The sequence below is a fragment of the Mobula birostris genome, chromosome 6, assembly GCF_030028105.1.
Source record: "Mobula birostris isolate sMobBir1 chromosome 6, sMobBir1.hap1, whole genome shotgun sequence".
Lineage (NCBI taxonomy): Eukaryota > Metazoa > Chordata > Chondrichthyes > Myliobatiformes > Myliobatidae > Mobula > Mobula birostris.
Genome location: NC_092375.1, coordinates 85166050 through 85192840, shown reverse-complemented (window position 1 = coordinate 85192840; position 26791 = coordinate 85166050). Strand labels below are relative to the sequence as shown.

Genomic DNA, 26791 nt, shown 5'->3' with positions numbered 1-26791 from the left:
GAAGTGTTACCTCACCTGGAAGGACTGTTTGGAGCCCTGAATGGTAGTGAGGAAGGAGTTGTGGGGGCAGGTGTAGCACTTGTTCCACTTGAAAGGATAATTGCCAGGAGGGAGATCAGTGGGGAGGGATGAATGACAAGGGAGTTGCATAGGGAGTGTTACCTGTGGTAAGCAGAAAGTGGGGGGGAGGGGGAGAGAGAGAAAGATGTGCTTGGTGGTGGGATCCATTTGGAGTTGGTGGAAGTTACAGAAAATTATGCTCTGGACACGGAGGCTGTGGGGTGGTAGGTGAGGACAGAAACAACTGTATCCCTGGTGGGGTGGTGGGTGGATGAACTGAGAGCAGATGTGCATAAAATGGAAGAGATGCAGTTGAGGGCAGTGTTGATGGTGGAGGAAGGGAAGCCTCTTTCTTTGAAGGAGGAGGACATCTTCCTTCGTTCTGAGAGCAGATATGGTGGAAAGAAAGGAATTGAGAGACAGGGATGGCGTTTTTACAAGTGATGGTGGGAAGAGGTATAGTCCAAGAAACTGTTGGAATCCGCGGGTTTATAATACACATCAACAGATAAGCTGTCTCCAGAGAGAGACAGATAGATCGGGAGGGGGGAGGGAGGTGTCAGAAATGGACCAGGTAAATTTGAGGACAGGGTGGAGGTTGGAGGCAAAGTTAATGAAGTTGATGAGCTCTGCATGGGTGCAGGAAGCAGCACCGATTAAAAAGATGTAAAGTGAGGGTTTAGATTTCCATGTGCTTTTAGTTAGCAGAACAATACTACAATGAGCTATCAACTTCTGACAAAAAGTTATTGACCTGAAATATTATTAACCATATTCTCTCTCCATATATCCTGCCTGACTGACTTGCTAAGTTTCTAGCTTTCTCTCTTGTTATTACCGGTCATATTGGTGAAGGAGTTAAGAGCAGGTAGAATTTTTTTTGTATAATAGGGTATTATATCTGTACACCCATTTGAGAATGCATCACCTAAAAGCAAAGTGTTAACTGCTCATGTTTTAATCAGCTATTTATCTGAGTATACTTATTTTGCAAATATGTGCTGTCTGTATTACACTAGTTGATAATGCCATCATTCAACATGCCTGCCAATGATCCATGCCACAATCTATAACTTCAGTAATCTTTGTCTTTACCCTCTTCCCGGTTATAGTCACTTCATGTCTCATAAATAGAGCCATGGCAATCTGACTGGTATTCTTTTATAGTTTTGCAGGGCAGTCAAGGTGTGATTTTAATTTTTAAAGCTTGCCCTCATCTTAAGTGGTTTAATTAGAACTAGCTGAGTGCCATCCCAATATCAGAATAATTAATCCTTGTGCAGGACAGATTGTGAGCACTGGAATGTGATGAAATGCAACCCTGCATTCAGAGGCCATGTATGTAGACCTTGCAGCAGCATGTATTACCATGTAATGACTAATGGGATTTCTCTGCACACCATTCTTCCCCTCACTGACAACCATAATCCAGCTGAGACATCCTTGCTCTCATCTAGACTCTCAGCAGCAATCTTCAATAAGGTGATTTTTCCATTTGTGTTCTATTTTCATTGCCTACTGCACTGTTTGTATAAAACCTCTCAACTTATTCTTTTGCATGTGACTTTTTTTCTCTGGTGGCATACTGATAGACTCACACAATGTAGGATTGTGCTGTTCCAGTGAGAATGTGCTAAAACACGAGGACCGGTCTGTCACGATTTGCAGTAAACAAATATAAATCCGATGTCACAAAACTTCTTCTTTGGAGGTTTTTAAAAAGTTGGACTAAACTGATGCTTAACTATTTGGGTATGTGTATCTGTGCATAACCATGATTATTGAAACAAGAATGCTGACATAGCTCATTCTATTCTGCTGTGTAAATGGAACTAAACTAGTCTGATTACTTTCCTGCTAACTTGAGAGCAGCTGTTTAAGTTGATTTGTCAATGGGCAGAGCCTCAGGGAAAATTTATATGAATTCTACATATGATGTAGGGACTGGGAAGGTTTTTAATTGAGTTAGCCCTAATAATGTAATCAAGTTGCTTCCTGGTTAGATTTTTTTTTGTGGTTCAGTGACTAGTACTACAAGATAACATGAGTATTTAGTTCAAGGAAATTTGTTTAGGCAACTAAGTAGGAAGTACAGTGCAGATCAGTTGTATTCTTGCTTTAAGTCTGAAACCATTGCTTGACTGGCTGTGCACAAAGTGGAATACAACTTTGCTGGATGCTGGAGATTATCATGTAGGGCCTTTAGAGTCACTAAATAATAAAATTCTGGATTGCGTTTGAGCTAGTTATCCATTTGAGAATCAGTTGTCATGTCATTATGAACTGAGCTAGTAGGATTGCATAATTAAGTTATTTAAAATCAAAGTCAGGTTTATTATCACTGACATGGCATGAAGTTTGTTGTTTTCCAGCAGCGGTACAGTGCGATAAATAAAAAGTACTATAGGTTATGATAAGAAATAATAAAATAAACAATTAACACAAGATTCTGCAATGCTAGAAAACTTGAACAACACACAAAGCGCTGGAGGGGAATAAACAGTCAATGTTTCAGACCAAGGTCCTTTATTGGAACTGGGAAGGAAAGGGGAAGAAGCTAGAATAAGAAGATGCAGGAAGGGGGAATAAGTATAATCTGACAGATGAAAGCAGGTGAAGAAAAGGGTGGGTTGGTGGGGGAGGGTGAATGAAGCAATAAGCTAGGAGATGATAAGTGGAAGAGGTAAAAGGCTGAAGAAGGAATTTGATAGGAGAGGACAGTGGATCATGGAAGTAGGAGGGCACCAGATGGACAGGTGAAGAGAAGGGGTGAGAGGGGAATGGAAAGAGGGAAGGGAGGGGGAGAAATTACTGAAAGTAAAATAAATTGATGTTCCTGATTTCAATTTGGAGGCTACCTAGGTGGAATATAAGGTGTTGCTCCTCCAGTCTGAGTGTGGTCTCATCATGGCATTAGAGAAGGCCATGGACAGATACGGGATGGGAATGGGAATTCAAATTGAGATGGGTGCACACTGGGAAATCAATTACCTTTTTGTCATTTACAGAACAAAAGAGATGAACATCTACTCAAAAAAAGAAATGTACCGCAGGAAGAAAGTTTAGAAGACTCTGATTTGGATGGAGATTTTAAAGCAGTAAGTAGTAGTTTTGATTTTAAGTTTTAAAATCAGGTCTGTGTATAAATGTTACTTTTATAACTATTTTCTAATCAGATTAATACAAATTAAGGCATGTTTATGGTTGGAATAGACCTGCAATTCAATATTATACAGTAAACTTTTTCAAAATTCTTGGAAACTTCAAAATAGCAATTTATTTGGTAGCAAGATTCAGGTTGATTAAAGTATCTGCACTTGATTAGAGTGATATACAGTGCAGAGTAATCTTCCTCAATATAATTCAACAAGTATTTCAAAGTGATGTATTAGCAAAATATATTATTTTTCTGATTATCGTGGGAGGTGAACACCAGTTTAGTATGCAAATCAAGCTTGATTGTAGGTTTAAGAACTAAAAATTCTGTCTTTTACAAATAAATTTTGTTGTAAGTTGTATGTAATGTCTATAGTTTTATTTAATGCTTCCTTGTTAAATAGCCACAGGGGCATTCTTTTATAGTTAAACAAATCACCATATAATTTTGACATTTTGTAAAGTGGGAGATTTGAACCTTTGAAATCGTATCAATCACAAAGAATTGTACTGCTCTTGGATTTGATTTTTACAAAACCTTCTGTCATCCTCTTATTGCAAAAGTATAACAGTTAAGGATGACCAGGCGTGAATTTAAAATAAACAACTTCCTTATTAACTTTACATGTGACTAGTTTAATTCACAAATGTGGTCTGCTGCTAACCCTTACCCTAAAAGCAATCTAAAAATATTTTTAAAACATCCTTAATTTGAGGTGGTTGCAACTTTAGCATATACAGTGGATTCCAGATAACTGGGACACATCAGGACCAGCACATTCTGGCCCAATTAAGCAGCTGCCGCAATTAGCCAGTTTCATGGAAGCAGTTAAAAATGTATACAAAAAAGACAAACTGCTGTTTAAGTGAGTAAAAAATTATGTACACTTACAAGAAAAGTGTACATGAACCCTCTCTGAACCCTTTGCAATTACTTGGTTTTCTGCATTAATTGCTCATCAGATGTGGTCTGATCTTCATCTAAGTCACAATAATAGGTAAACACAGTCTGCCTAAACTAATAACAGACAAACAATTGTACTTTTCTTGGCTTTTTTGAACATTGTTTAATCATTCACAGTCCAGGCTGGGAAAAAGTACATGAACCCTTGTATGTAATAACTGGCAGAATATCCTTTTGCAGCAATAACCTCACCAAATGTTTCCTGTAGCTGCTGATCAGACTTGCACAATGACGAGGAGGAATTTTAGACCATTCCTCCATACAAAACTGTTTCAGTTCTTCAGTATTTCTGGGATACCTTGCATGAACAGCTCTCTTCAGTTCATACCACAGCATCTCAATTGGGTTAAGGTCTGGACTCTGACTTGGCCATTTCAAAACACACATTTTCTTCTTTTTAAACCATTCAGTTGTTGATTTACTTTTACGTTTTGGATCATTGTCTTGCTGTAGCATCCACCTTCTATTAAGCTTCAGGTGAAGGACCACTACTCTGACATTCTCCTGTAAGATGTCTTGATACAATTTTGAATTCATTGTTCACTCAACAATTGCAAGCTGTCCAGGCTCTAAGGCAGCAAAGCAGCTGCAAACCATGATGTTTCTTCCAGAATGCTTCATGGTTGGGATGAAGTTTTGGTGTTGGTGTGCAGTGCCCTTTTCCCTCCAAACATAGCGGAGTACATTTCTGCCAAAAAGTTCAACTTTTGTCTCACCTGTCCACAGAACATTGTCCCAGAATCATTATGGAACACCTAGGTGTCTTTTGCAAAATTGAGATGTGCACGGATTTTGTTTGGAGAGCAGTGGTTTCCTCCATGATGCCCTTCCAGGAATCAGTGTTTTTCTTATAGTGGACACATTAACAGAAATGAACTGGAACAGTTTTGTATGGAGCAATGGTCTAAAATTCCTCCTCGCTGTTGTGTGATCATCAGCTACAGGAAACGTTTGGTAGAGGTTATTGCTGCTCAAGGAGCTTCTACCAGTTATTAGATATAGGGTTCACATACTTTTCCAGCCTGGATTGTGAATGATTCAACAATGTGTTCAGTAAAGACACAAAAAGTACAATTGTTTGTGTGTTATTAGCCTGGGCAGATTGTGTTTGTCTATTATTGTGACTTGGATAAAGAACAGATCACATTCAATGAGTAATTAATGCAGAAAACCAGGAAATTGCAAAGGCCTCAAACTTTTTCTTGCAACTGTATTTAAATGAAATGCAAAACAAATTAGTACACTAACAATACTATAAAACTGTAGTTCCTAATAGTTATCAACAGATGAATTTATCCAATCTATACTCCCATGTTCTTTTGACTGTAAGTGAACAAAATCAGTGCAGGTACCTAGTGCAGATAATGAACTGCTTTCGTGCAATGCTTTCGATGATTGCATCCTCCAAATCTTCATTTTCATTGTAATATTGAAGATCATGTTGATACCTTCAAATTCTTCATAGTCCCTAACTTGTTGAAGTAGTGAAATCGTTTTATTTTCACTCCCAGCTGTTTCTGGCATGTCTATGCCTGAATGCTTGAAACTGCAGTGAGCAAAGCAGTTCTGAATTGCTTTAAACACGAGGAATTCTGCAGATGCTGGAAATTCAAGCCTCAAATTTGCTGGTGAACGCAGCAGGCCAGGCAGCATCTCTAGGAAGAGGTACAGTCGACGTTTCGGGCCAAGACCCTTCGTCAAAACTAACTGAAGGAAGAGCTAGTAAAAGATTTGAAAGTGAGAGGGGGAGTTCCAAAATGATAGGAGAAGACAGGAGGGGGAGGGATGGAGCCAAGAGCTGGACAGGTGATTGGCAAAAGGGATATGAGAGGATCATGGGACAGGAGGCCCAGGGAGAAGGAAAAGGGGAATGGGGGGAAAAAACCCAGAGAATAGCCAAGGGATACGGACAGAGGGAGAATAACCCCATCCATTATTTATTTATATACACACATTCTTCCTCCCCCTCCCCCTCTCCTTTTTCTCCCTCTGTCCCTCTAACTATACCCCTTGCCCATCCTCTGGGTTTTTCCCCCCATCCCCCTTTTCCTTCTCCCTGGGCCTCCTGTCCCATGATCCTCTCGTATCCCTTTTGCTAATCACCTGTCCAGCTCTTGGCTCCATCCCTCCCCCTCCTGCCTTCTCCTATCATTTTGGATCTCCCCCTCCCCCTCCCACTTTCAAATCTCTTACTAGCTCTTCCTTCAGTTAGTCCTGACGAAGGGTCTCGGCCGGAAACATCGACTGTACCTCTTCCTAGAGATGCTGCATTCACCATCTGAATTGTCTTACTGCTTATTTCTCACTGACTATTAGTGACAAAAATCACTGCTTTATGAACACAAACACACACAACTGATGCTTTTTAAAAACTGTTCATTTTAAGTACGGTGTAGTATTTACCAGCCACACAAGTGCACACAAATGATGCTAGTTAGGAACTTCGGCAGGGCCGGCTGGTGGCGCAATGACATCGGCGTCAGACCCGGGAACGGAGGTTCCTAGGTTTGAAACCAGTCGGTCCACTCCCGAGTATGCTTTCCATCCGTGCCGAGTTGAGTGTCAAGGTCGCAATTCGACCTCGTAAAATAAAGGGAAAAATACTGCAAAAATGTCTGTGTGAGGAGTGACACGCCACACAGTCTCTCTCTCGCTCCATGCCTTGTAAAAGACATCATCACAGACGCACACATGCACACGCAGACGCACATGCACAGACTCGCACGCATGCAGGCACACGGGGGGATAAAAAAGAAACTTCGGCTGCAGTCTTCTGTCCCAGTTAAGTGGCATAGTGTCCCATATAAATGAAGGAAATCCTTGCTATTTTCTTGATTAGATTTTGTTTTTTAAGAGTTGTCCCAAATAAGCAGCGCTCCAATTAACCGATGGCCCAATTAACCAAAATTCACTTTATTTTACCATTTAAGAAAAGAACAACATTTTGATCAAATTTATTTTATTTGATTTTGTGACTTGGGATTTGTATTTTAAAGATGCTTGATAAATTGAAATAGATGAATTCAGCTGCAGACGATAACTGATTTTATTTGGGGAATAAATTAAGACGAAAAGGAAAATTTTCCTTAATTAACTGCTTTGTTTGCCTCTATTTCAGGTAACAAGGTTATTTATTACATTTCTTTTTCATTCTGCATTTATTAATGGTTCAGTCTAAGAAATGAGGAAACATTTAACACTGTTTATGCATTGCAATAAATTTGATCTTGTCTCCGAGAGCAGACATACCCTACTGTAGTGAAAAACGTATTGTGCTGAAGTATTCTGACAATGCAATAAATATGTAGATGAAATCCATAAATTGCTCAGATTTGTCATTTTTATGCCATTAGCACATAGCAGGGTTTCTCAGCGGAGCAATTAGCTCTGCATGTAAACATAATATTTCCAGAGCTGCATGACAGATGTAATTTCTAGCGCAGTGAATTTTAACTTGATCTGGGCCAATGGCAATGAGCTTATACCAAAATATGAACTTTGTAACTCAACTATACCTTCTTTCACTTGTTTTGCCATTCTGCCACTGGAAGGTGCAGTGTGGGTGTTTATTTTGTCTCCCAAACATTGCTACTCTGAGTAATTTCTTCTCCATGGTTAACTACTCAAACATTGGTCTTCACCAAAGACTGGGATGATGGAATTCATAAACACAAGAGATTCTGTAGGTACTGAAAACCTTGGGAAACACACAAAAAGTGCTGGAGGAACTTAGTAGCATCACTGCTGTAAATCATTCGTGCAAATAATATGGTTTATGTTCTGATTAATCCTTTGATATCTAATCAACAATTTAAATTAGTGTTAGAGTTAATATTGATATGCTAAAATTGCGAAACTTGCCCTCATATGGGACATTTACTGAAGAAAATTGACAGTTTTTCTCAGTCTTAATACAGACAGTTTTGAGGTAAGTGCTGATAGAATGTTCAGTAGACTTGAATAACTTAGAGCTTTTGCTTTGTGCAGCATTTCCAGGTGTTCACACAAATCACTTCATCTTTAGTTGGCTTTGAACAGTTACAGGTATAACTTGTGCAAAATGATAGTAATAAAATCAGCTTACAAAGTGAAGTGTATATTATAGCATAAGCATTAAGTTCATATTATATGTCTACTGTTTTCAAACCATTTCATTACTTATAGGATTTTTTAAATTGAAAGATATATTTGATTATTAAATTGGTCACCAAAATTCTTATGTCCTGAAAGGTCGTAAACAATCCTGTATTTGTCTTTCCAGATGTTACATGACTTACCAAAATTTTCTGTTCTTATTTTAGATTTCCAACATATTCAGTTTTTTGCTGTTATTCTGGTGTGTTTTTTCATGCATGATTGACTGAAATAATTTGACTTGACCTGTTGGATTGCTGGGGAATGATGAGGATTATTTAACAATGTTACAAATAGTTGGTATTTCAAGAATTATGAAATACTTTCTTCTACGGTACATAGCAGCTGGTAAATTTGCAAGGGGAAATACTTTAAGGAATACGTATTTGGGAACTTCTGACATAACTGCAGTATCATAAAATATATGTGTAAATGCTGAATTCTGACATCTGATGCACAGGTTTAAAGCACTCCAAATAAAGTCTAATAATGTGCTATCTAATCTTGGTTTTAATTTTCTTTCTAGCAAAATATAACATTAGATGCCATCCTTCAGGTAGGCAAACTTAACTGATGTTTTTGATGAATTGTAATATAAGGAATTCTGTCATTTTACAAGGAAATTCCAGTTTATTATTTCAGATTCAGAAGACTTGTATATGCTTTTATGCTAATAATGCACCATTTCTGCATATTCTTTTAAAAGTGTAGATACAGACAAGAAACACTCATCCAGAACAAAAATATTAGAAACGTTTAATGGGGTTATGTTATACTTATTACGGCAGTGGTGTGTAGTGGTTTGAATCTTGCATTTATTTGATCTTGCTATGTGAGTGTAACAACATTGTGCAGACCTTCTCTGTTACAGCTGTAGGTAGATGCCCACTGAACAACACTTTGAAGCTTTCTTACCTTCCGTCATAAAGCAAGTTGCACAGCCATTTGTAATCACAGACTTCTGTGGTAGTCATTATAGTATTCGATCATAGTGCCTAATTCACCTTAACCAAACAAGTTTACTGACCGTAGAAGTATTTTTTAACTACATAAAATCACTTTAATACCACTCCCCGTAATCCAGATGGGTTGGTTTTCATTTCTTTAATTATTCGTTTTTTTAAAACTTACCTTTCTTGTATTGCACATTTACTACTCCTGTCCTAGGTTCATAAGTTTATTTTATTGTCAGAGTATGCATGTAGAATACAACTCTGATATTCGTCTTCTCCAGATAGCTGTGAAATACAGAAAAAACATAGGTGTTGTTGAAAGAAAAGACATCAGCCACCGCCCCCCGCACAAAAAAGAAAAAGAAAGAAAACTCGCAAACCCTAAACCCTCACTCCTGTCTCTTGCACAAAAGAAACTAACAGATTTCCCATTTGGAAAACGGCAGCTGGAACATCGGAAACCCCAAACCCCCAGCCCACTCCCTCGCAAAAATGAACAGTGACAATAGCATCAAGCCCCCAATCCCTCGCTCCCACACAAAAACTAACAGATCGCCCACACACAGAAAAACGCCAACAAGAACATCAGACCCCAAATCCCCACCCCCTCCCTCGCACAAATCTATAGTGATTTCCATATGATATTCAGCCTAGTGTTCTTATAATGAACAGTATAACATAGAGCATTGCAACTTTGTGAAACACAGTAACCCAGAAACGTTTTAAGGTTTCCTGTTGCTTTTTACCAAATTAAAGCTGAATCATAGATTCATTGGCAAAAGAAATGGTTGTTATTTTTTGATCAGGTTGGGAGTTAACTTCTACTCTTTAAACTGCAGAATGCAACAAATGAAAATCCAGTTATTCAGCTGAGTGCTGTGCAAGCTGCAAGGTGAGTTGGTGTGTTGGTTCTGTGCAGGTGCTAAGTCTGTATGCCTGCACATGCTAGTTCAAATCTGCATAGAATCATTACTTTGCCACTCTGACTGTTCTTCAATAGGCAGGTATTTTGTATTTGGGATTGACAATTAAACATATTGCTACATTGGATGTGTTGTTAATGGCCAGTGGGTAAATTGTGGATTTTAATGACTGCATGTTACACTTAACAGCAAACTGACTTTTCTTTGTAACCTGTGACTTGGCAGCAGTCTTGCTGGTACATGGAAACTCATCATTGTGAAAAACTCGTCAGTAAAAGATAACTTGCATCTTTATGCTGCTAATAAACGACCTAAGATGCTTTACAAAGATTTATTCAAAAGTTGTTGCAGGAACAAAGGAGATACTTAAAAGGCATGAACTTCAGCATGTTAAATGTCAAAGATTTGAGTGAAAATTCCAGTGCATTAGACCTGATTTGTAGGAAAAGGAGGAATAGATTAGGATATTCCCTTGCCCCTCCCCCAAGAGCATAGGAGAATGAAGGGAGATTGAATAGAAGTATAGAAAATTGTGAGGTGTATAAATAGTGTAAATGCAAGCAGACTTTATACCACTGAGGGTGTGCACAACTAGAACTAGAGGTTATAGGTTAAGGGTGAAAGATGAGATATTTAAGGGGAACCTGAGGACCTGAGGGGCAACTTCGCTGCAAGTATGGAACTGGTGGATGTGGGTTAGGAGAAGTTTGGATAAGTACATGGATGGGAGGGGTATGTAGGGCTATGGTCCAGGTATATGTCAGTGGCATTAGGCTGAACAATAGCTCAGTATGGACTAGATGAACTAAAGGGCCTATTTCTGCTGAAGTGTTCCCTGATTCTATTGTTGTATCTGGCCAAGTGAAAGCGCAACGAGTTGGAGATGCACTTAACTCTTAAACATAAGATAAATTGGTAAAGTTGTAACCGGTTACAGTGATTGAAGAAGGGCAAGCTCTTAGGAAATTTAAACATAATGATGGTAAAGGAACCAGTATTCAATGTACAGTACTGTGCAGAGGTCTTGGGCACATATACAATTACAAGAAAAAGTTTGTGAGCCTTTTGCAATTATCTGGTTTTCTGCATTAGTTATTCATAAAATGTGGTCTGATCTACATCTAAGTCACACTAATAGAAATGCTATCGACCTAAACTAATAATTCACAAACAATTGTACTTCTCTTCAATACTGAGTTCACCACCTAAAACAATCACAGTCTACGTTCAAAAAAGTATGTGAACCTCTGGAGTAATGCCTTCTACAAAAGCTATTTGGAGTTAGGTGTTCCAATCAATGAGATTGGAGTTGTGGATTGTAGAGGTGCTCATTCCATATAAAAAAGACACAGAAAGTCAGGTTACTGACAGCCTGATCTTCTCAAGAAAGATCTGTTTTTGTGCACCATGCCTTAATCAAAACAACTTCCAGAGGATCTTAGAAGAAGAATTGTAGAGATGCATGAAACTGGAAAAGAATACAAAGGCATTTCTAAAGACCTGAATGTTCATCAGTCCACAGTAAGAGAAATTGTCTCCAAATGGAGGAAATTCAGTACTGTTGCTACTCTCCCTTGAATTGGGCATCCTGCAAAGATCATACCAAGAGCACAATGTGCAATGCTGAAGGAGCTGAAAAGTAACCTAAGAGTAACAGCTAAAGACCTGCAGAAATCTCTCAAACTTGCTAAAGTGGAGTTTCCTGGTGGTGGCTGATGGAGTAACAGCAATCTGCCATTGCTCCAACCCTAATTATCTTACTATTTCCAACCTGTCATGAAACTTTTTTAAGTGTGATATTCTTTCATTATGACTGCAAGGAGTGCCAGAGGTACTAAAAGGGATGATCTCCTGCTTTTTTGGACTCTATTATGGATTTGCTGCAAAATCATACATGAGAAGCCTCTGAGAAGTTTCAACAATTCAGCTCTGAATTTAAACAAATAGATGATAAATTGGATTCTATTCAACAAACTCTTAATGAACACGATAAACATATTAAAAAAATGAAGCAATTTTGACATCTCTGGAAATAGAAGTGGATGAATTGCAAAAGCTTTGTGAAAAGCAATCGAAGTCCAACGAAAAGTTAAGACAAGATGATCAACCTAGAAAATAGAAGTAGAAGAAACAACCTACGGGTTCTGGGCCTCGAAGAATTAATCAAAGGTAATCATCCTATGGAATTTTTTTGCTAACTTTTTGCAAGAATTATTTCCAGAAATGTTGACATCTTTGCTTATGATTGATCAAGTTCACAGATCTCCTGTGTTTAGACCTAAGGGAGATAGACCAAGATCAGTAATAATCTGTTTCCATGAATTTAAAACAAAGGAACTATTAATTCGCGAATCTCGTCGAGGAGGCATGATTGACTATAATGGTCGTAAGATTAGAATGCCATGATGAAGCTAAACTCAGGTTGGAGGAGCAACACCTCATATACCGTCTAGGTAGTCTCCAGCCCCTTGGTATGAACATAGAATTCTCCAACTTTCGGTAATTCCCTCCCCCTCCCTTCTTCTATCCCTATTTCACTCTACCCCCTCCCCCAGCTCCCTCATGGTTCCGCCTCCTTCTTCTACTACCCATTGTTTTCAGGGCTATGATGTCAATGCTTCCCCTCCCCCACCCCTTTGTCTTTCAAATTACTGGTCTATCAACTACAAGCATTCTTCAAATCCTTCTCCACCTTTCATTCTTCAGTCCTGACGAAGGGTTCTGGCCCGAAACGTCGACTCATAGTTTCTGACTGATGCTGCCCGACCTGCTGAGTTCATCCAGCGTACTGAAAGTGTTGCTTTGATCCTTTACAGCATCTGCAGATTATTTTGTGTTTAAGATTAGAATTGTCGAAGATTACTCGCCTGAGATTATGCAGGAACGTGCTAAATTCAAAGAAGTTATGTCCGTGTTTTTTAACAAGGGTTTCAAGCCTTCCCTTTGTTACCCAGCCTGACTCAGAATCACACTTAAAAATGGTTCTTTTGAATGGTTTCTTTCGACTGTTGAAGCACAAAAGTTTTTAAAATCCGAAGGCTAGCTGTTTAATTTGTCTTTACATGAAGACACAAGATTAAATGAGAAACTTTTAATTCGCGGATCCCGTCGAAGGGGCATGATTGGTTATATGTTGGAATATTAAGATTCTCGAAGATTATTCTTTTGAGGTTATGCAGGAACATGCTAAGTTTAAACAAGCTTTGTTGGATTTTTTTTAACAAGGGTTTCAAGCGGTCCCTGGCTACCCAGTTTGACTGAGAATCTCATTAAAGATGGATCCTTCAAATGGTTTCGTTTGAATGCTGAAACACAAAAGATCTTTTAAATTTGAAGGCTAACTGCTTAGTCTCTTTTTTTCATGAAGATACAAGATTAATGTTTAATGTCTTTCTATATGAATAATTACATCTTGTACTTTTGGTAAAGCTTTATAACTAATTTCCTTTTGTATTTTTTAATACTGTATTTTTGTTATACGAGAATTGAATTTCTTGTTTGGATATTGTTCTGTCTAGGTTGGAATATAAATAAACTTGAAACTAATTGGAGCAATTACCAGGTTTTTAGAGGGATTGTCCGTAGTTGTAGATGCCAGCTTCCTATTGGTCGGCCCTCTTTCTTTGAGAGGTGGGCGGGGGTATGGTTTTTTTCTCAGAAGCTGTTTTTGAATTTTTACCCAACTTGTTGCTTGGTTACTACTTCTCAATGTTTATGGGTTGGTTTTAACTTGTATTTTAATGCTTCCTTTAAATAATATTAAAAATGGACCAAACTATTAATTTACTCAGTTTTAACGTGAAAGGGTTAAATCACCCTGTTAAACATAATAAGATTTTTGTTTATATTAGGAAACTTAAGGTCCCTATTATTTTCTTACAAGAAACTCACATACGCAAATGTGATAATTTATGTTTTTTTAGCCGTTGGAATGGACTTTGTTTTCATTCTTCAGGCCAAATCTCGAGGAGTTTTGATTCTCATAGATAATACACTTTCCTTTATCCAACATAAAGTAGTGTCGGATACCAATGGACGTTTTGTTATAGTTTCAGGAAAACTAGATAATAATTTAATAGTATTTGCCAATGTGTATGCCCCAAATGTGTGTGTGGCACATGGCCAAGTGGTTAGGGCGTTGGGCTCACGATCTGAAGGTCATGGATTCGAGTCTCGGCCAAGGCAGCGTGTTGTGTCTTTGAGCAAGGCACTTAACCACACACTGCTCCAGTCCACTCAACTGAAAATGGGTACCGGCAAATGCTGGGGGTTAACCTCGTGATAGATTGGCGTCCTATCCGGGGGGAAGTCTCATACTCTTAGTCGCTTCACGCCACAGAAACCGGCATAAGCACCAGCCTGATGGGCCACAAGGCTCGGGACAGACTTTAACTTAAATGCCTCAAATGTAGATGATCCAGGATTCTTAGAGCTTTTTTGTTTTTACCAGATCTGAGTCTTTATTCTCTGGTGATGGGAGGAGATTTTAACTGTTGGCTAGACCCAGTTTTAGACTGATCATCTTCTAAACCAGTGTCTCTTCATAAATCAACTTCGTTTATTCAATCTTTTTGTTGAAGTGTAGTATTGTTGATGTTTGGCATTTTGTACATCCTTTAGATAGAGAGTACTCGTTTTTTTCCCTATGTCCATCATACATATTCCAGGATTGATTATGTTTTTATTGACCAGGGAGATTTCATCAGTTTGTTCCTGTGAATATAAAGAGATTGCTGTCTCAGATCATGCTCCTGTATTTCTATCTTGAAATCTCCCTGGTCTTCCTCAAACAAACAGATTTTAGCGTTTTAATACAACTTTGTTATCTGATAAGGAATTTTTAAAATTTCTAGGAAAGCATATTATTTTGTTTTTTGAAGAGAATAAAAAAGAAGAGACTTCTAATCTTATTGTATGGGATACTTTCAAGGCCTATATTAGAGGGCAAATTATTTCTAATACTGCAAGTGTTAGGAATAAAGCTAATAAAGAAAGAACTGAATTAGCCAATCAATTGAAACAATTAGATCAAAAATATTCTATAGCTCCAGATCCTGTTTTATATAAAAGACGTGTTGAAGTTAAAACTAAATATGATCTTCTGTTAACGTATCCAATTGAAACTCAACTTCTTAAAGATGAAACTCAATTTTACATTCATGGAGATAAATCAAGCAAAATATTGGCCAACCAATTAAAAACTTCTGTAGTTAAATGACAAATTAAAGAAATTTGTAAAACTAATGGTGATAGGACAACTGATCACTCTGAAATAAATATACCTTTAGAGAATTTTATTCTAAACTTTATAGTTCTGATTCCCCTAAAGATAGTACTGTAATGAATAATTTTCTAGATCAATTAAATATCCCTGCACTTTCTGCAGATAATTGCAAACAGATGGATCAACCCATTTCTTATGAGGAAATTGCCGAGGCTATACATTCATTACACTCGGGTAAGGCTCCGGGTCCAGATGGATTTTCTGGAGAATTTTATAAGGCTTTTTCCTCATTAATTATACCGCAGTTACACAGTCTTCTTGGATTCTTTCAAATTGGGTAGTTTGCCTCAATCTTTCTATGAAGCTTCTATTTCGCTTATCCTAAAAGAGAGCAAGGACCCAATTGAATGCTCTTCATATAGACCAATTTCATTACTCAATGTTGATACTAAAATCCTTTCTAAAGTTCTGGCTCGTAGAATTGAAAATATCTTACCTTCTATTATCTCTGATGATCAGACTTGGACTCATTAAAAACTGACATTCCCATTTTAATATACGCCGTGTATTAAATGTTATTTACTCTCCTTCTCAGGAGATATCGGAATGTGTGATATCGTTGGATGCTGGGAAGGCCTTCAATTGGGTTGAATGGAATTATTTATTTAAAACCTTAGAAAAATTTAATTTTGGACCAGATTTTATTCAATGGATTAAATTACTTTATTTATCTCCTGTTCGGGTTCTTACTAATTTTCAAAATTCCAAACCATTTAAACTTCACTGCAGAACTAGACAAGGTTTTCTGTTGAGTCCTTTGCTCTTTGATTTGGCTTTAGAACCCCTAGCCATTGCTTTTGAAAATCTAATGATATCTGTGGTATTTTAAGGAGAGATATTACTCACAAAATCTCACTTTACGTTGATCATACATTGCTTTTTATCTTTAATGTTGAGACCTCGTTACCTTGCGTACTTTCTTTACTCTCCTGTTTCAGCCAGTTTTCAGGATATAAATTGAACCTACTTGAGAGTGAATTATTTCCTTTAAATAATTTGGTATCAATTAATACTAATCTCCCTTTTAAAATTGGGAGGAATCAGTTTACTTATTTTGGGTGTAACAGTCACTAAGAATTACAAAACACCTGTTTAAAGAAAACTTTCTTTATTGAACCATGTAAAAAGGATATCATTAAATTGGACACCTCTTTCAAGATGGTTGATTGGACAAATTAATTCTATTAAAATGAATATTCTACCTACATTTATATATCTTTTTCATGCTTTACCTGTTTTTATTCCTAAATCCTTTTTTGACTCTTGATTCTATTTTGTCCTTTTATATATGGAAAGATAAATGTCCTCAATTAAATAAAGTTCAGCTCTAAAAATCTAAAAAGTCCGGAGGTTTAGCCTTACCTAATTTTAGGTTTTATTACTGGGCAGTAATATACGATATCTTACGTTTTGGCTATGTTTTATTAATTGTGTAGACTGTCCGGTATGGGTTTCTTTAGAAGCTAACTCTGTTAATAAATTTTCTATTATCTCTCTTCTTGGATCCTCACTTCCTTTATCTGTAAGTAAACTAATTGGTAGTTTAATAGTTAAACATACTCTGAGGATCTAGATACAATTTAGAAAACACCGGTTTATTGAGATTTTCCCTTTCAAGTCCCACTTATTCTAACTTTTTTTTTAAACCCTCCATGACTGATTTAGTTTTTAAAGAACGGGACAGGTTGGGTATTAAATGTTTTTGGGATCTGTTTGTTGGAGGAAATCTTTTTTCATTTGAGCAATTGTCAGCTAAATATAGCTTACCCAAAACTCACTTTTTTAGATACTTACAAATCAGAGACTTTCTAAGATCTCAATTATGCATATTTCCTATAAGCTCAGATAAGAACTTATTAGTTGTAATTTTCAATTTGACATCTTTTCATAATGGTTCAATATCTAATATTTATGGCATGTTACTGGAGACGAGGAATGTTCCTTTAGACAAAATTAAGAATCTCTGGGAACAAGATTTACAGACTTCAATATCTGAGGAAACTTGGAATGAAATTTTTAAACTTGTTAATACTTAATCGCTCGCCATTTCCTCATACAATTTAAGGTGGTACATAGAGCTCATATGACTAAGGATAAGCTATCTCATTTTTATTTGGATACATCTCTGTACTGTGATAGATGTAATAATGGAGAAGCTTCATTAATTCATATGTTTTGGACTTGTCCGAGTCTTGAAAAATATTGGAAGGAAGTTTTTCAAACTTTTTCTTTACTTTTCAAAGTCAATTTTAAGCTTAATCCTCTGACGGCCCTATTTGGTATTGTTGCCGGACAAGATATCAAGCTGGAGACATCAGATTTACATATTTTGGCTTTTAGCTGTCTTATAGCTAGGAGGGTGCTTTTGTTTACATGGAAAGAAGGTTTTCTTCCTACTCATGCTCAATGGTTATGTGATATTGTGTCATTTAGAGAAGATTTGTTGTTCAATTTCTGAATCTCATCAAGACTTTCAAACATTGTGGGGACCTTTTCTGAATTATTTTCAAAACCTTCAATTTGTTGTTTAAATTCAGATGTTGGCTATTATTATTTTTTATTATATGAGAAGGTATTTTACCTTTTTTCTCCTTAATAAACAGCTTCAGTCTTGGTAGGGGTTAGATTCTTTTTTTTTGTAATAAATTAGTATATTTCAATATAACTATTAATTAACTTACATGAATACAGGGTAATAAGATTGTTATTATGGATAGATATAATGTAATCGGTAGTTTTTTAAAAATTCTTTTTTGACCTTTTATATATACTTTCTTGTACTCTTGTATTCTATGTAGAAATTAATAAAAAATATTGGAAAGAAACTTGCTAAAGTTTCTGTTCATGTGTTCACTATAAGAAAAACACTGAACAAAAATGGTGTTCGTGGAAGGATACCATGGAGAAAACTACTGCTCTCCAAAAAAGAACATCTATGCACGTCTCAAGTTTGCAAAAGGCCACCTGGATGTTCCACAACATTTCTGGGACAATGTTCTGTTGACAGATGAGACAAAAGTTGAACTTTTTGGCAGAAGTGCACATTGCTTTGTTTGGAGGAAAAGGGGCACTGCACATAAACACCAAAACCTCATCCCAGCTGTGAAGCATGGTGGAAGAGGCATTATGATTTGCTGCTTTAGGGCCTGGGCAGCTTGCAATTGTTGAGGGAACAATGAATTCAAAATTGTATCAGGACATTTTACAGGAGAATGTCAAGGTAGCAATCCGTCACCTGAAGCTTATTAGAAGTTGGATGATGCAACAAGACAATGATCTGAAACAAGAGTAAATCAACAACAGAATGGTTTTAAAAAAGAAAATGAAAATTTGTGTTTTGGAATGGCCAAGTCAAAGTCCAGACCTTAACCCAATTGAGATGCTGTGGAATGACTTGAAGAGGGCTGTTCATGCCAGGTATCCCAGAAATATTGATGAACTGAAAGACTTTTGTATGGAAGAAGGGTCTAAAATTCCTCCTCACCATTGTGCAAGTCTAATCAGCATGTACAGGAAATGTTGGGTGTAGGTTATTGCTGCTAAAAGAGGTTCTACCAGTTATTACATACAAAGGTTCACATACTTTTTCCAGCCTGGACTGTGAATAATTAAACAATGTGTTCAATAAAAACATGTAAAGTACCATTGTGTGTGTGTGTGTGTTATTAGTTTAGGCAGTTTGTGTTTGCCTATATTTGTGACTCAGATGAAGATCAGACCACATTTTTTTGAGTAATTAATGCAGAATACCAGGGGTTCCTAAACTCTTTCTTGCAACTGTAGGGTGCCTAAGACCTTTGCACAGTACTATAGTAACCTTTTTTTATTGCACTGTACTGCTGCCGCCAAAAAAAACACTTCATGAGATGTAAGTGATTATAAACCTGATTCTGATATGGGTCTCTATTGAGAGTGGGAAGGGGGCAGGGAGAGGGGAATCATGGTTGTGAAAAGAGGAAGGGAGAGTGGAGGGAGCAGGAAGCACCAGATAGACATGCTGTATGATCAATAAACCAATTGTTTGGAATTAATTGATCTTGCCAGGTGTCTGAGGGCAGGTGTGTCTTCAACTGCACCAGCCCCAACTCTTGGCTCACACCCCTCCTGTGGAGCTCCGCCCTCACCATTACCAACATCCTTTGCTCCCACCTGATTTACAAACAAGCTCTCCGCTCAACATTGTCATATACTGTACTGAGCAAAAGTCTTAGGTACTCAACCTATATATACATATGCAGTTTTGCACAGTACTGTACATTAGAGAGCATGTGGATAATAATTGGGGTTGGGATAGTGGAGTTTTGAACGTTAAAGTTGTAACAGATGGGGCAATGGAAGATTGCCCAAGGGACTGTATTAATTAAGTGGGGTTAACAAAGGATTGGGAATGTAATGTTGAGGCTTTATGAAGCACTGGTGAGGCCTCACTTGAGTATTGTGAGCAGTTTTGGGCCTTTTATCTTAGGAAGGATGTACTGGAACTGGAGAGGGTTCAAAGAAGGTTCACAAAAATGATTCCAGGAGTGAACTGCTCGTCACATGAAGAACGTTTGAAGACTCTGGGCCTGTATTGAATAGAATTCTGAAGAATGAGGGGGGATCTCATTGAAACCTATCGAATGTTGAAAGGCCTTGATGGAGTGGATGTGGAGAGGATGTTTCCTATGGTGGGGGAGTGTAGGATCAGAATAGAAGGGCGTCCTTTTAGAACAGAGATGAGGGAGAATTTCTTTAGTCAGGGAGTGGTGGATCTGGAGAGCTGTGGAGGCCAAGTCTTTATGTATATTTAAGGCAGAGGTTGATAAGTCCTTGATTAGTCAAGACATGAAGGGATACGGGGAGAAGGCAGGAGATTAGGGCTGAAAAGAACATTGGATCAGCCATGATGAAATTGTAGAGCAGACTCGATGGGCCAAATGGCCTAATTCTGCTCCTTTGTCTTATGGATTTCAGCAGTAAGCAGCTGAAGATAATTGATGTTAATGTGGTGACTTTTAAAATGTCAGGATGAACTAGACCACAAATGTCAAACAATCTGAGTGGTTGGGTGGGGTGCTGATGATGTATTCCCTGTATCTGTACTAGCAGGCATGCTTTCAGTTGGCATACTTACTGGAATTCGCACTCCAAGGTTTCTGTTTCCCTTGTTAAAAGCTGACATTCATCAAAGGTGATGGTAAAATGGATCATTTTCAGGGCTGCATACAAAAATCTTTGAAGGTAGTTCATGTAAACCATTGCAGTTTCATTCCAAAACTATTTTTCCATTATTACTAATTTCTAAAGAATGAACTTTATTATCTGACTGTAATTCTGCAAAATAGCGTTTAAATTCATCTACCAAACTTTATTACCCTAGCCTCTAAAGTTACACCTGAGTTGCTCAAAGTGATGTTAACACAGTCATTTATTTCTTTAAACAAGCACTTTTCACATCAGGAAACAAGAAGTGCTTCCTTTTGTGACATATCAAAGCCACTCTATTTATACTGAAAAATCTCTTGCTCCATTATAGAATCATTAATCTTCTAGCACTTGTGGCGTCTAACTTTTTATTTCTTCTTTATCATGTTATAATGTTGCATATTGTTTACACACTTTATTTTATTTAATATGTGCTGAACTATAAACTCTGATTTGCCATCCTAAACCTTTAAATGATTTCTCAATGGTAGCATATTTCATATACTGTATACGCATTCAATGTCAGAACTTTTAATGTAACGGAGTAGCCTATGATAATTATCTTCACTACTTCTCAATTTGAATCAGCCGAAGACGGCCATTTATCAAGGCTTATTCGCATAGAAAATTATCTCAGTTGATTATTTTATCTGGCAGAATTTCTGTTTGGCTAGTAAAATAAGGAAAATCTGCTGCACCGTTCCATATGACTAAGATATAGTGGATTTTCAAAATTTTGGAAATCTTCTTTATCATCCGTCTTTTAATGTCCATTGCTGTTTTACTTCTTAGGTACTTTAATTGGTGTAAGAAGTTAAATCTGAATTTTTGAAATCCAAATTGTATGCAACTCTAATTCCAATTACTAATTGACAGGAAACAGTGCATAATACTTAATTTAAAGTTAAGGTCACAGTAGTCATTAACTAGTGCTTTGATAACAAATTTCACTCCCAGAGCCACAATTTTATGTTCTATTCTTGTCAGGTTATGATGTCCTAAGCTTGTTTTTCAGTGCATTCTTGAACATACTTGTGTGCTGATTGTTCCTTGCACATCACGTGTGCACATCCTAGTTTATCAATCTCATATTGCACTTAGTACCGATGCAAGCCACACTTGTACCTTTAAATTGTCTTCAGATTGAACTCTTCTGAAATATCCTTACATGAAAATGTCAGGAAAAAAAAAGTTCAGTTCTTGAACAAAACTAGTATGTCTTTGTCCCTCCTTTCATTCTATAAATTTTAATAATATAAATTTTCAAAAGGTTCCGTTTGACTGAGAAACCAACTATTTTCTCAGATTCCACCCTGTTTCCCAGACTGTAATTATTAGGTGTTAATTTCATCCACAGCCAGTACTGAATTATACTGAACCTTTGTAAACTTGCTTTCTTTTGTGGTTCACAATATGTATTGGAGAAGCATGAGGGACCATATAATGCAGACAATGTGGAAAATAACATTATTGATCTCTGTAATGAGACATCAACTCAATCTGGGTTGGTGTGGCCTTTCAGTTTTCTACATCTTTGAATTTTGGAATTCCTTTTGAATTATTATTAAAACCCATCATATTTTGGCATGAAAGATACAAAGGCTGCATCTAGATACTTTGACGTCTCTTCATGTAAACAGTTGTACTTTTACTTTCTTCTGAAGAAATATTCTCTATTTAAGTGTTCCCAGTATCAACTACAGGTTTCCCCCACCATCCGAAGGTAGAGCGTTCCTATGAAATGGTTCGTAAGCCGAAATGTCATAAAGCGAAGAAGCAATTACCATTTATTTATATGGGAAAATTTTTTGAGCGTTCGCAGATCCAAAACTAACCTACCAAATCATGCCAAATAACACATAAAACCTAAAATAACAGTAACATATAGTAAAAGCAGGAATGATATGATAAATACACAGCCTATATAAAGTAGAAATACTTCTCTACAACGATTACCTGCACAGATCTCTGTAGTGAAAGTCTCACACAAGCGCTCTCGGCAGAAAATCTCACGCAAGTGCTGTTGGCATAAACGCGCTCTCCAGTAACCTTTAAGCTATGAAGCTGCCAAATCTACCAAATAACACGTAAAAATACACAGCCCATATAAAGTAGAAACAATGTATGTATAGTGTAGTATCACTTACGGGAATTGGGAAGACATCGAGCACACTCATGATGGTGTGTTAGACTGAGTCGTCGCAGGTTGGGGTGGTGCAGTGGCCCCTACCCTCCAGGCGGCCGACTGATACATTGCCGCGAAGCACACAGGGGTAGCCGGGAGGCACACAGCACATCTTTAAGAAAAAAGCGGAAATAAACATGCTAATTAATTAGGTGCTGCCTGGCACGTAAATGTCGGTGCCGATCAGAGGCAATTGCCGATTGCATCGGCACTGATCTGGGCCGACAATTACATGCTAGGCGGCACCTAATTAATTAGCATGTTTATTTTGGCTTTTTTCTTAAAGATGTGCTGCGTGCCTCCTGGCTACCCCTGCGTGCTTCACGAATCGGTACAGTATCTGTCCGGAGCCCGGGTGTTGGAGTGGTGGGACACGGGGGGTGTCATCTCATCATTGATCAGGGCAGGCAGCTTATCTTCTCCTATGACTGCCCGCCTTGATGTCGAAGGTCGAGGTTTGTCGTCTGCTGTGGCTGATGCGGAAGGCTTGCTTGACTGCTGAGCCTCGCGCATTTTTCTATCATACAGTTGTTTGTAAGCACTCAAACCATCCTGCAAATATCCCCTAAACCTACGTATCCTTTCAAAATAAAGTCATACTTTATCATTGCAGCGAAAATCTCACACAGTTGCTTCACTTTCTGCATTCGGTTTTGATTGTTATCCTTTTTTCCTCCAATTGCATCTGCTCTTCATCTATCAGTTCTTGGTCATGGGATGCCAAAACCTCTTCAACATCATCTTCATCAACTTCCACAAGCCAAACTCACTTTGTCCTTGCTTCGTTCACCACGATCGAAACGCTTAATTATGTCTAGTTTTACACTAAGTGTAACACCCTTACTCTTTCAGGCTTTTCCGACACCTTAGAACTCACCTTGCTAACGGCTGCTCAATGCAACGTGTTTCAGCAATGCAGTTCCGAATCTAGGGCAGAGCGACTGCTTGGGGCGCGCGCTGCCTTTCTTCGTAACAGTGAAAACGCCTTCTGAAAGCGAAAACAGGGTACTAATGTAGGTCTTCCGAAACAGTGAGGTTTCGTAAAGCGAACATTCGAAAAGCTGGGGACACCTGTATTAGTTTGCCCTTAAAACTAAGGGATATTGCTATCAATATTCAACTTTCTACTATATAAGATGAAACTGTAATCATTATTGCATTATGTAATTGCTGTTGCAATTCCTTGCAAATGCAGTTTTCATGCAAGAAACATCATTATTTTATGGTCAGATCGGTCAATTTGTACTGAAAACCCTGTTGTTTCTTGATACAAAAATACTCCACTGTTAATATTTTAAGATCTATGGTGAGCAACTTTATGCACTTGCAGTTACAAATTTTTGTTATACTTTTCAGGTAAAAACATCTAATAAATTTAATTGTAGAGCATAGAACTGTACAGCATAGAACCAGACCCTTTGGCCCACATTCACTACTTTTTCAGTAGTTTTACTGCTGCTTGGCAATTGGAAGGGGAAACTAGAGGCAAATTTCCATTCCACCCAAGCTGGATTGTATGGAGTTATAGAGTCATATCCCATAAGAACAGGCTCTTCACCCACAATAACCGTGTTGACCTTTTTGCCATCTACGCTAATCCCATTTGCCCACATTAGGACTGTATAATTTATTGCTTTGTCTATTCATGTGCCAGTCTAAATACATAGTGATTGTATCTGATTCTATGGCCACTTCTGACAGCACCTTCCAGATATCAACTGCTTTTTGTTTTGAAAAAACTTTCCCTCCAGATCACTTTTCAATATCCTCGTCATACCTTCAGTCTGTTTCTCTTGTTTGTGATATCCACATCATGGTGAAAAGAATCTGACTGTCTACCCTTTGACATGCACATTTTGTATCTCTCTGTCAGATCTCCCCTCAGCCTCCTTCACTCTGGGGGAAAACAAGTCCAGTTAATCCACTGTTTCCCTATAACTGAAGTCCTCCAATCTAGGTACCATCCTGGTGAATCTTTTCACAATATCTCACCATGTTATGACTAGAACTGCACAGAATGTTATCAATGTTTGTGGAGCTGGAACATAACATTTCAATGTTTATATTTTGCATTCAGCCTGCAAAGAAAGCATGCCACATGCCTTCTTCACAACTCTATTTACCTACATTGCCACTTTTAGAGAACTATGCATTTGTATCCCAAGGTCTCTCAAGTCCTCAACATTTCCTAGTACCCTCCATTTATGATGTATGTTCTACCCTTATTTGAAGTCCCAAAATAAGCCACCTCACTCTTGTCAGGATTAAATTCCATCAGCAACACTCTGTTCAATTTTCCGTTAGACGTATTGCTGATGTAGCCTTGACCAACTTTCTTTGTTATCCACAGCCCAGCAATTTTTTTGTCAGTTGCAGACTTGCCAGTGACATCTCCTACATTCACATCCAAGTCACACAACTAAAGAGATAAAGATTAGCTTTATTTGTCACATGTACATCGAAGCATACAGTGAACTGCATCGTTTGCGTCAAAGACCAGCACAGTCTGAGGATGTGTTGATGGCAGCCCACAAGTATCGCGACGCTTTTGGTGTCAACATATTATGCCCACCACTTACTCACCCTAACCTCTACACTTTTGGAATGTGGGAGGAAGGTGGAACACCCAGAAGAAAGTCACACATATGTGAGCATAACATCCAGACAGCAGCGGGTATTGAACACCAATCATTGATTGCTAATGCTATAAAGTGTTGTTCTAACTGCTATGATACCATGCTAACTTTAATATACTGTGTGGTCAGTAAAATATATCACAAATAACAAAGGTCCCAACACATCCCTCTGTTGTGTATGTTTTGTTAAAATGCATTGTGAAAACAGGAGCAGTTAATGAGCACGGTTTTTATTGGGAATGATGGACTTAACATTGGAAACATCGATGGATAGTTGCATTGATATAATTCAATAGAAGTGGAAGCTTCTTAAATTAAAAAAAAACAAGCAAAGTTATGCTAATTATATGTTAATCAGCTTTTAAATAGAAAATAGGATCAGTAATTTTGTCATAGATTATTATTTTCAGGTAATATAAAGTAATTTTCACTATTTGGAAACACTTAGCCACTAATGTTTTTCACATCAAGATTTTAATTGAATATTTGGGATGTTGATACTATTCTGAATGTCGTAAAGCTGTGCTGCTTTAATTGCAGTTTATTTAAAATTAATTCTTTGTGTACGAGTGTCTACACCTATGTTATGATTAAGATGCCTTATTTATTGTAGATGAAAATGGAGGATTTATTATGTATTTGTAATTTTGTTATTCCTTAAAATCTTGCAGGAAGTTGCTATCGAGTGATAGAAATCCACCAATTGATGAATTAATAAACTCTGGTATCTTACCTGTGCTAGTCCAATGTCTTGAAAGAGATGACAAGTAAGTGTTGAAATATGACAGTCTTCATTTATTACTTTGCATTGACCTATTAATTATGAAAGATGTGGAAGGTACAGAAATATGCCAGTCATTTAACATGTATTCCACTTATTGAGTCCTCTCCCATTTCTTTGTCTGTTCCTATCAAAGTAACCTTTTATTAATGTCTCCCTTAAGTTTAGTAGTTATGTTTTGTTTATTGATTTTCATTTTTAAAATCTTTTTTATTAACTATTATTAAAGATCAACAAAAAATACATTAAGATAATCAAGTCAGTATGTCAATATGTACAACAAAGAATTAAATTAGCAATTAACTGATTAACAAAGCTAAGCAATATATCAATAATAATGAGAAAAAATAAAGTGTTAGAGTATTTTTTTGAAAGAAAAAAAGAGAGGAAAAAAAAAGAACCGCTACTAACTAAGAGGGAAAAAACCCTACTAACTAAAAAAACGGGGGGGGAAAAACCCCATTGGGAGCACAACCCTGGAGTTCTACGTCATACAAGCTTCCATAAAAGAAAAACATCAATCCACCAACT

The 26791-nt window shown here is 37.4% G+C and overlaps 1 protein-coding gene across 1 annotated transcript in view; it reads left to right on the top strand.

Moving 5' to 3' along the window:
* The window catches only part of kpna3 (karyopherin alpha 3 (importin alpha 4)), a 108318-nt gene that overhangs the window by 38708 nt on the left and 42819 nt on the right, over nucleotides 1–26791 (top strand). The window contains exons 3-6 of the mRNA XM_072260761.1: nucleotides 3069–3158; nucleotides 8841–8870; nucleotides 10107–10159; nucleotides 26151–26246. Of these exons, the coding sequence (XP_072116862.1) occupies nucleotides 3069–3158; nucleotides 8841–8870; nucleotides 10107–10159; nucleotides 26151–26246 (269 nt within the window). The remainder of the gene's footprint in view (nucleotides 1–3068; nucleotides 3159–8840; nucleotides 8871–10106; nucleotides 10160–26150; nucleotides 26247–26791) is intronic.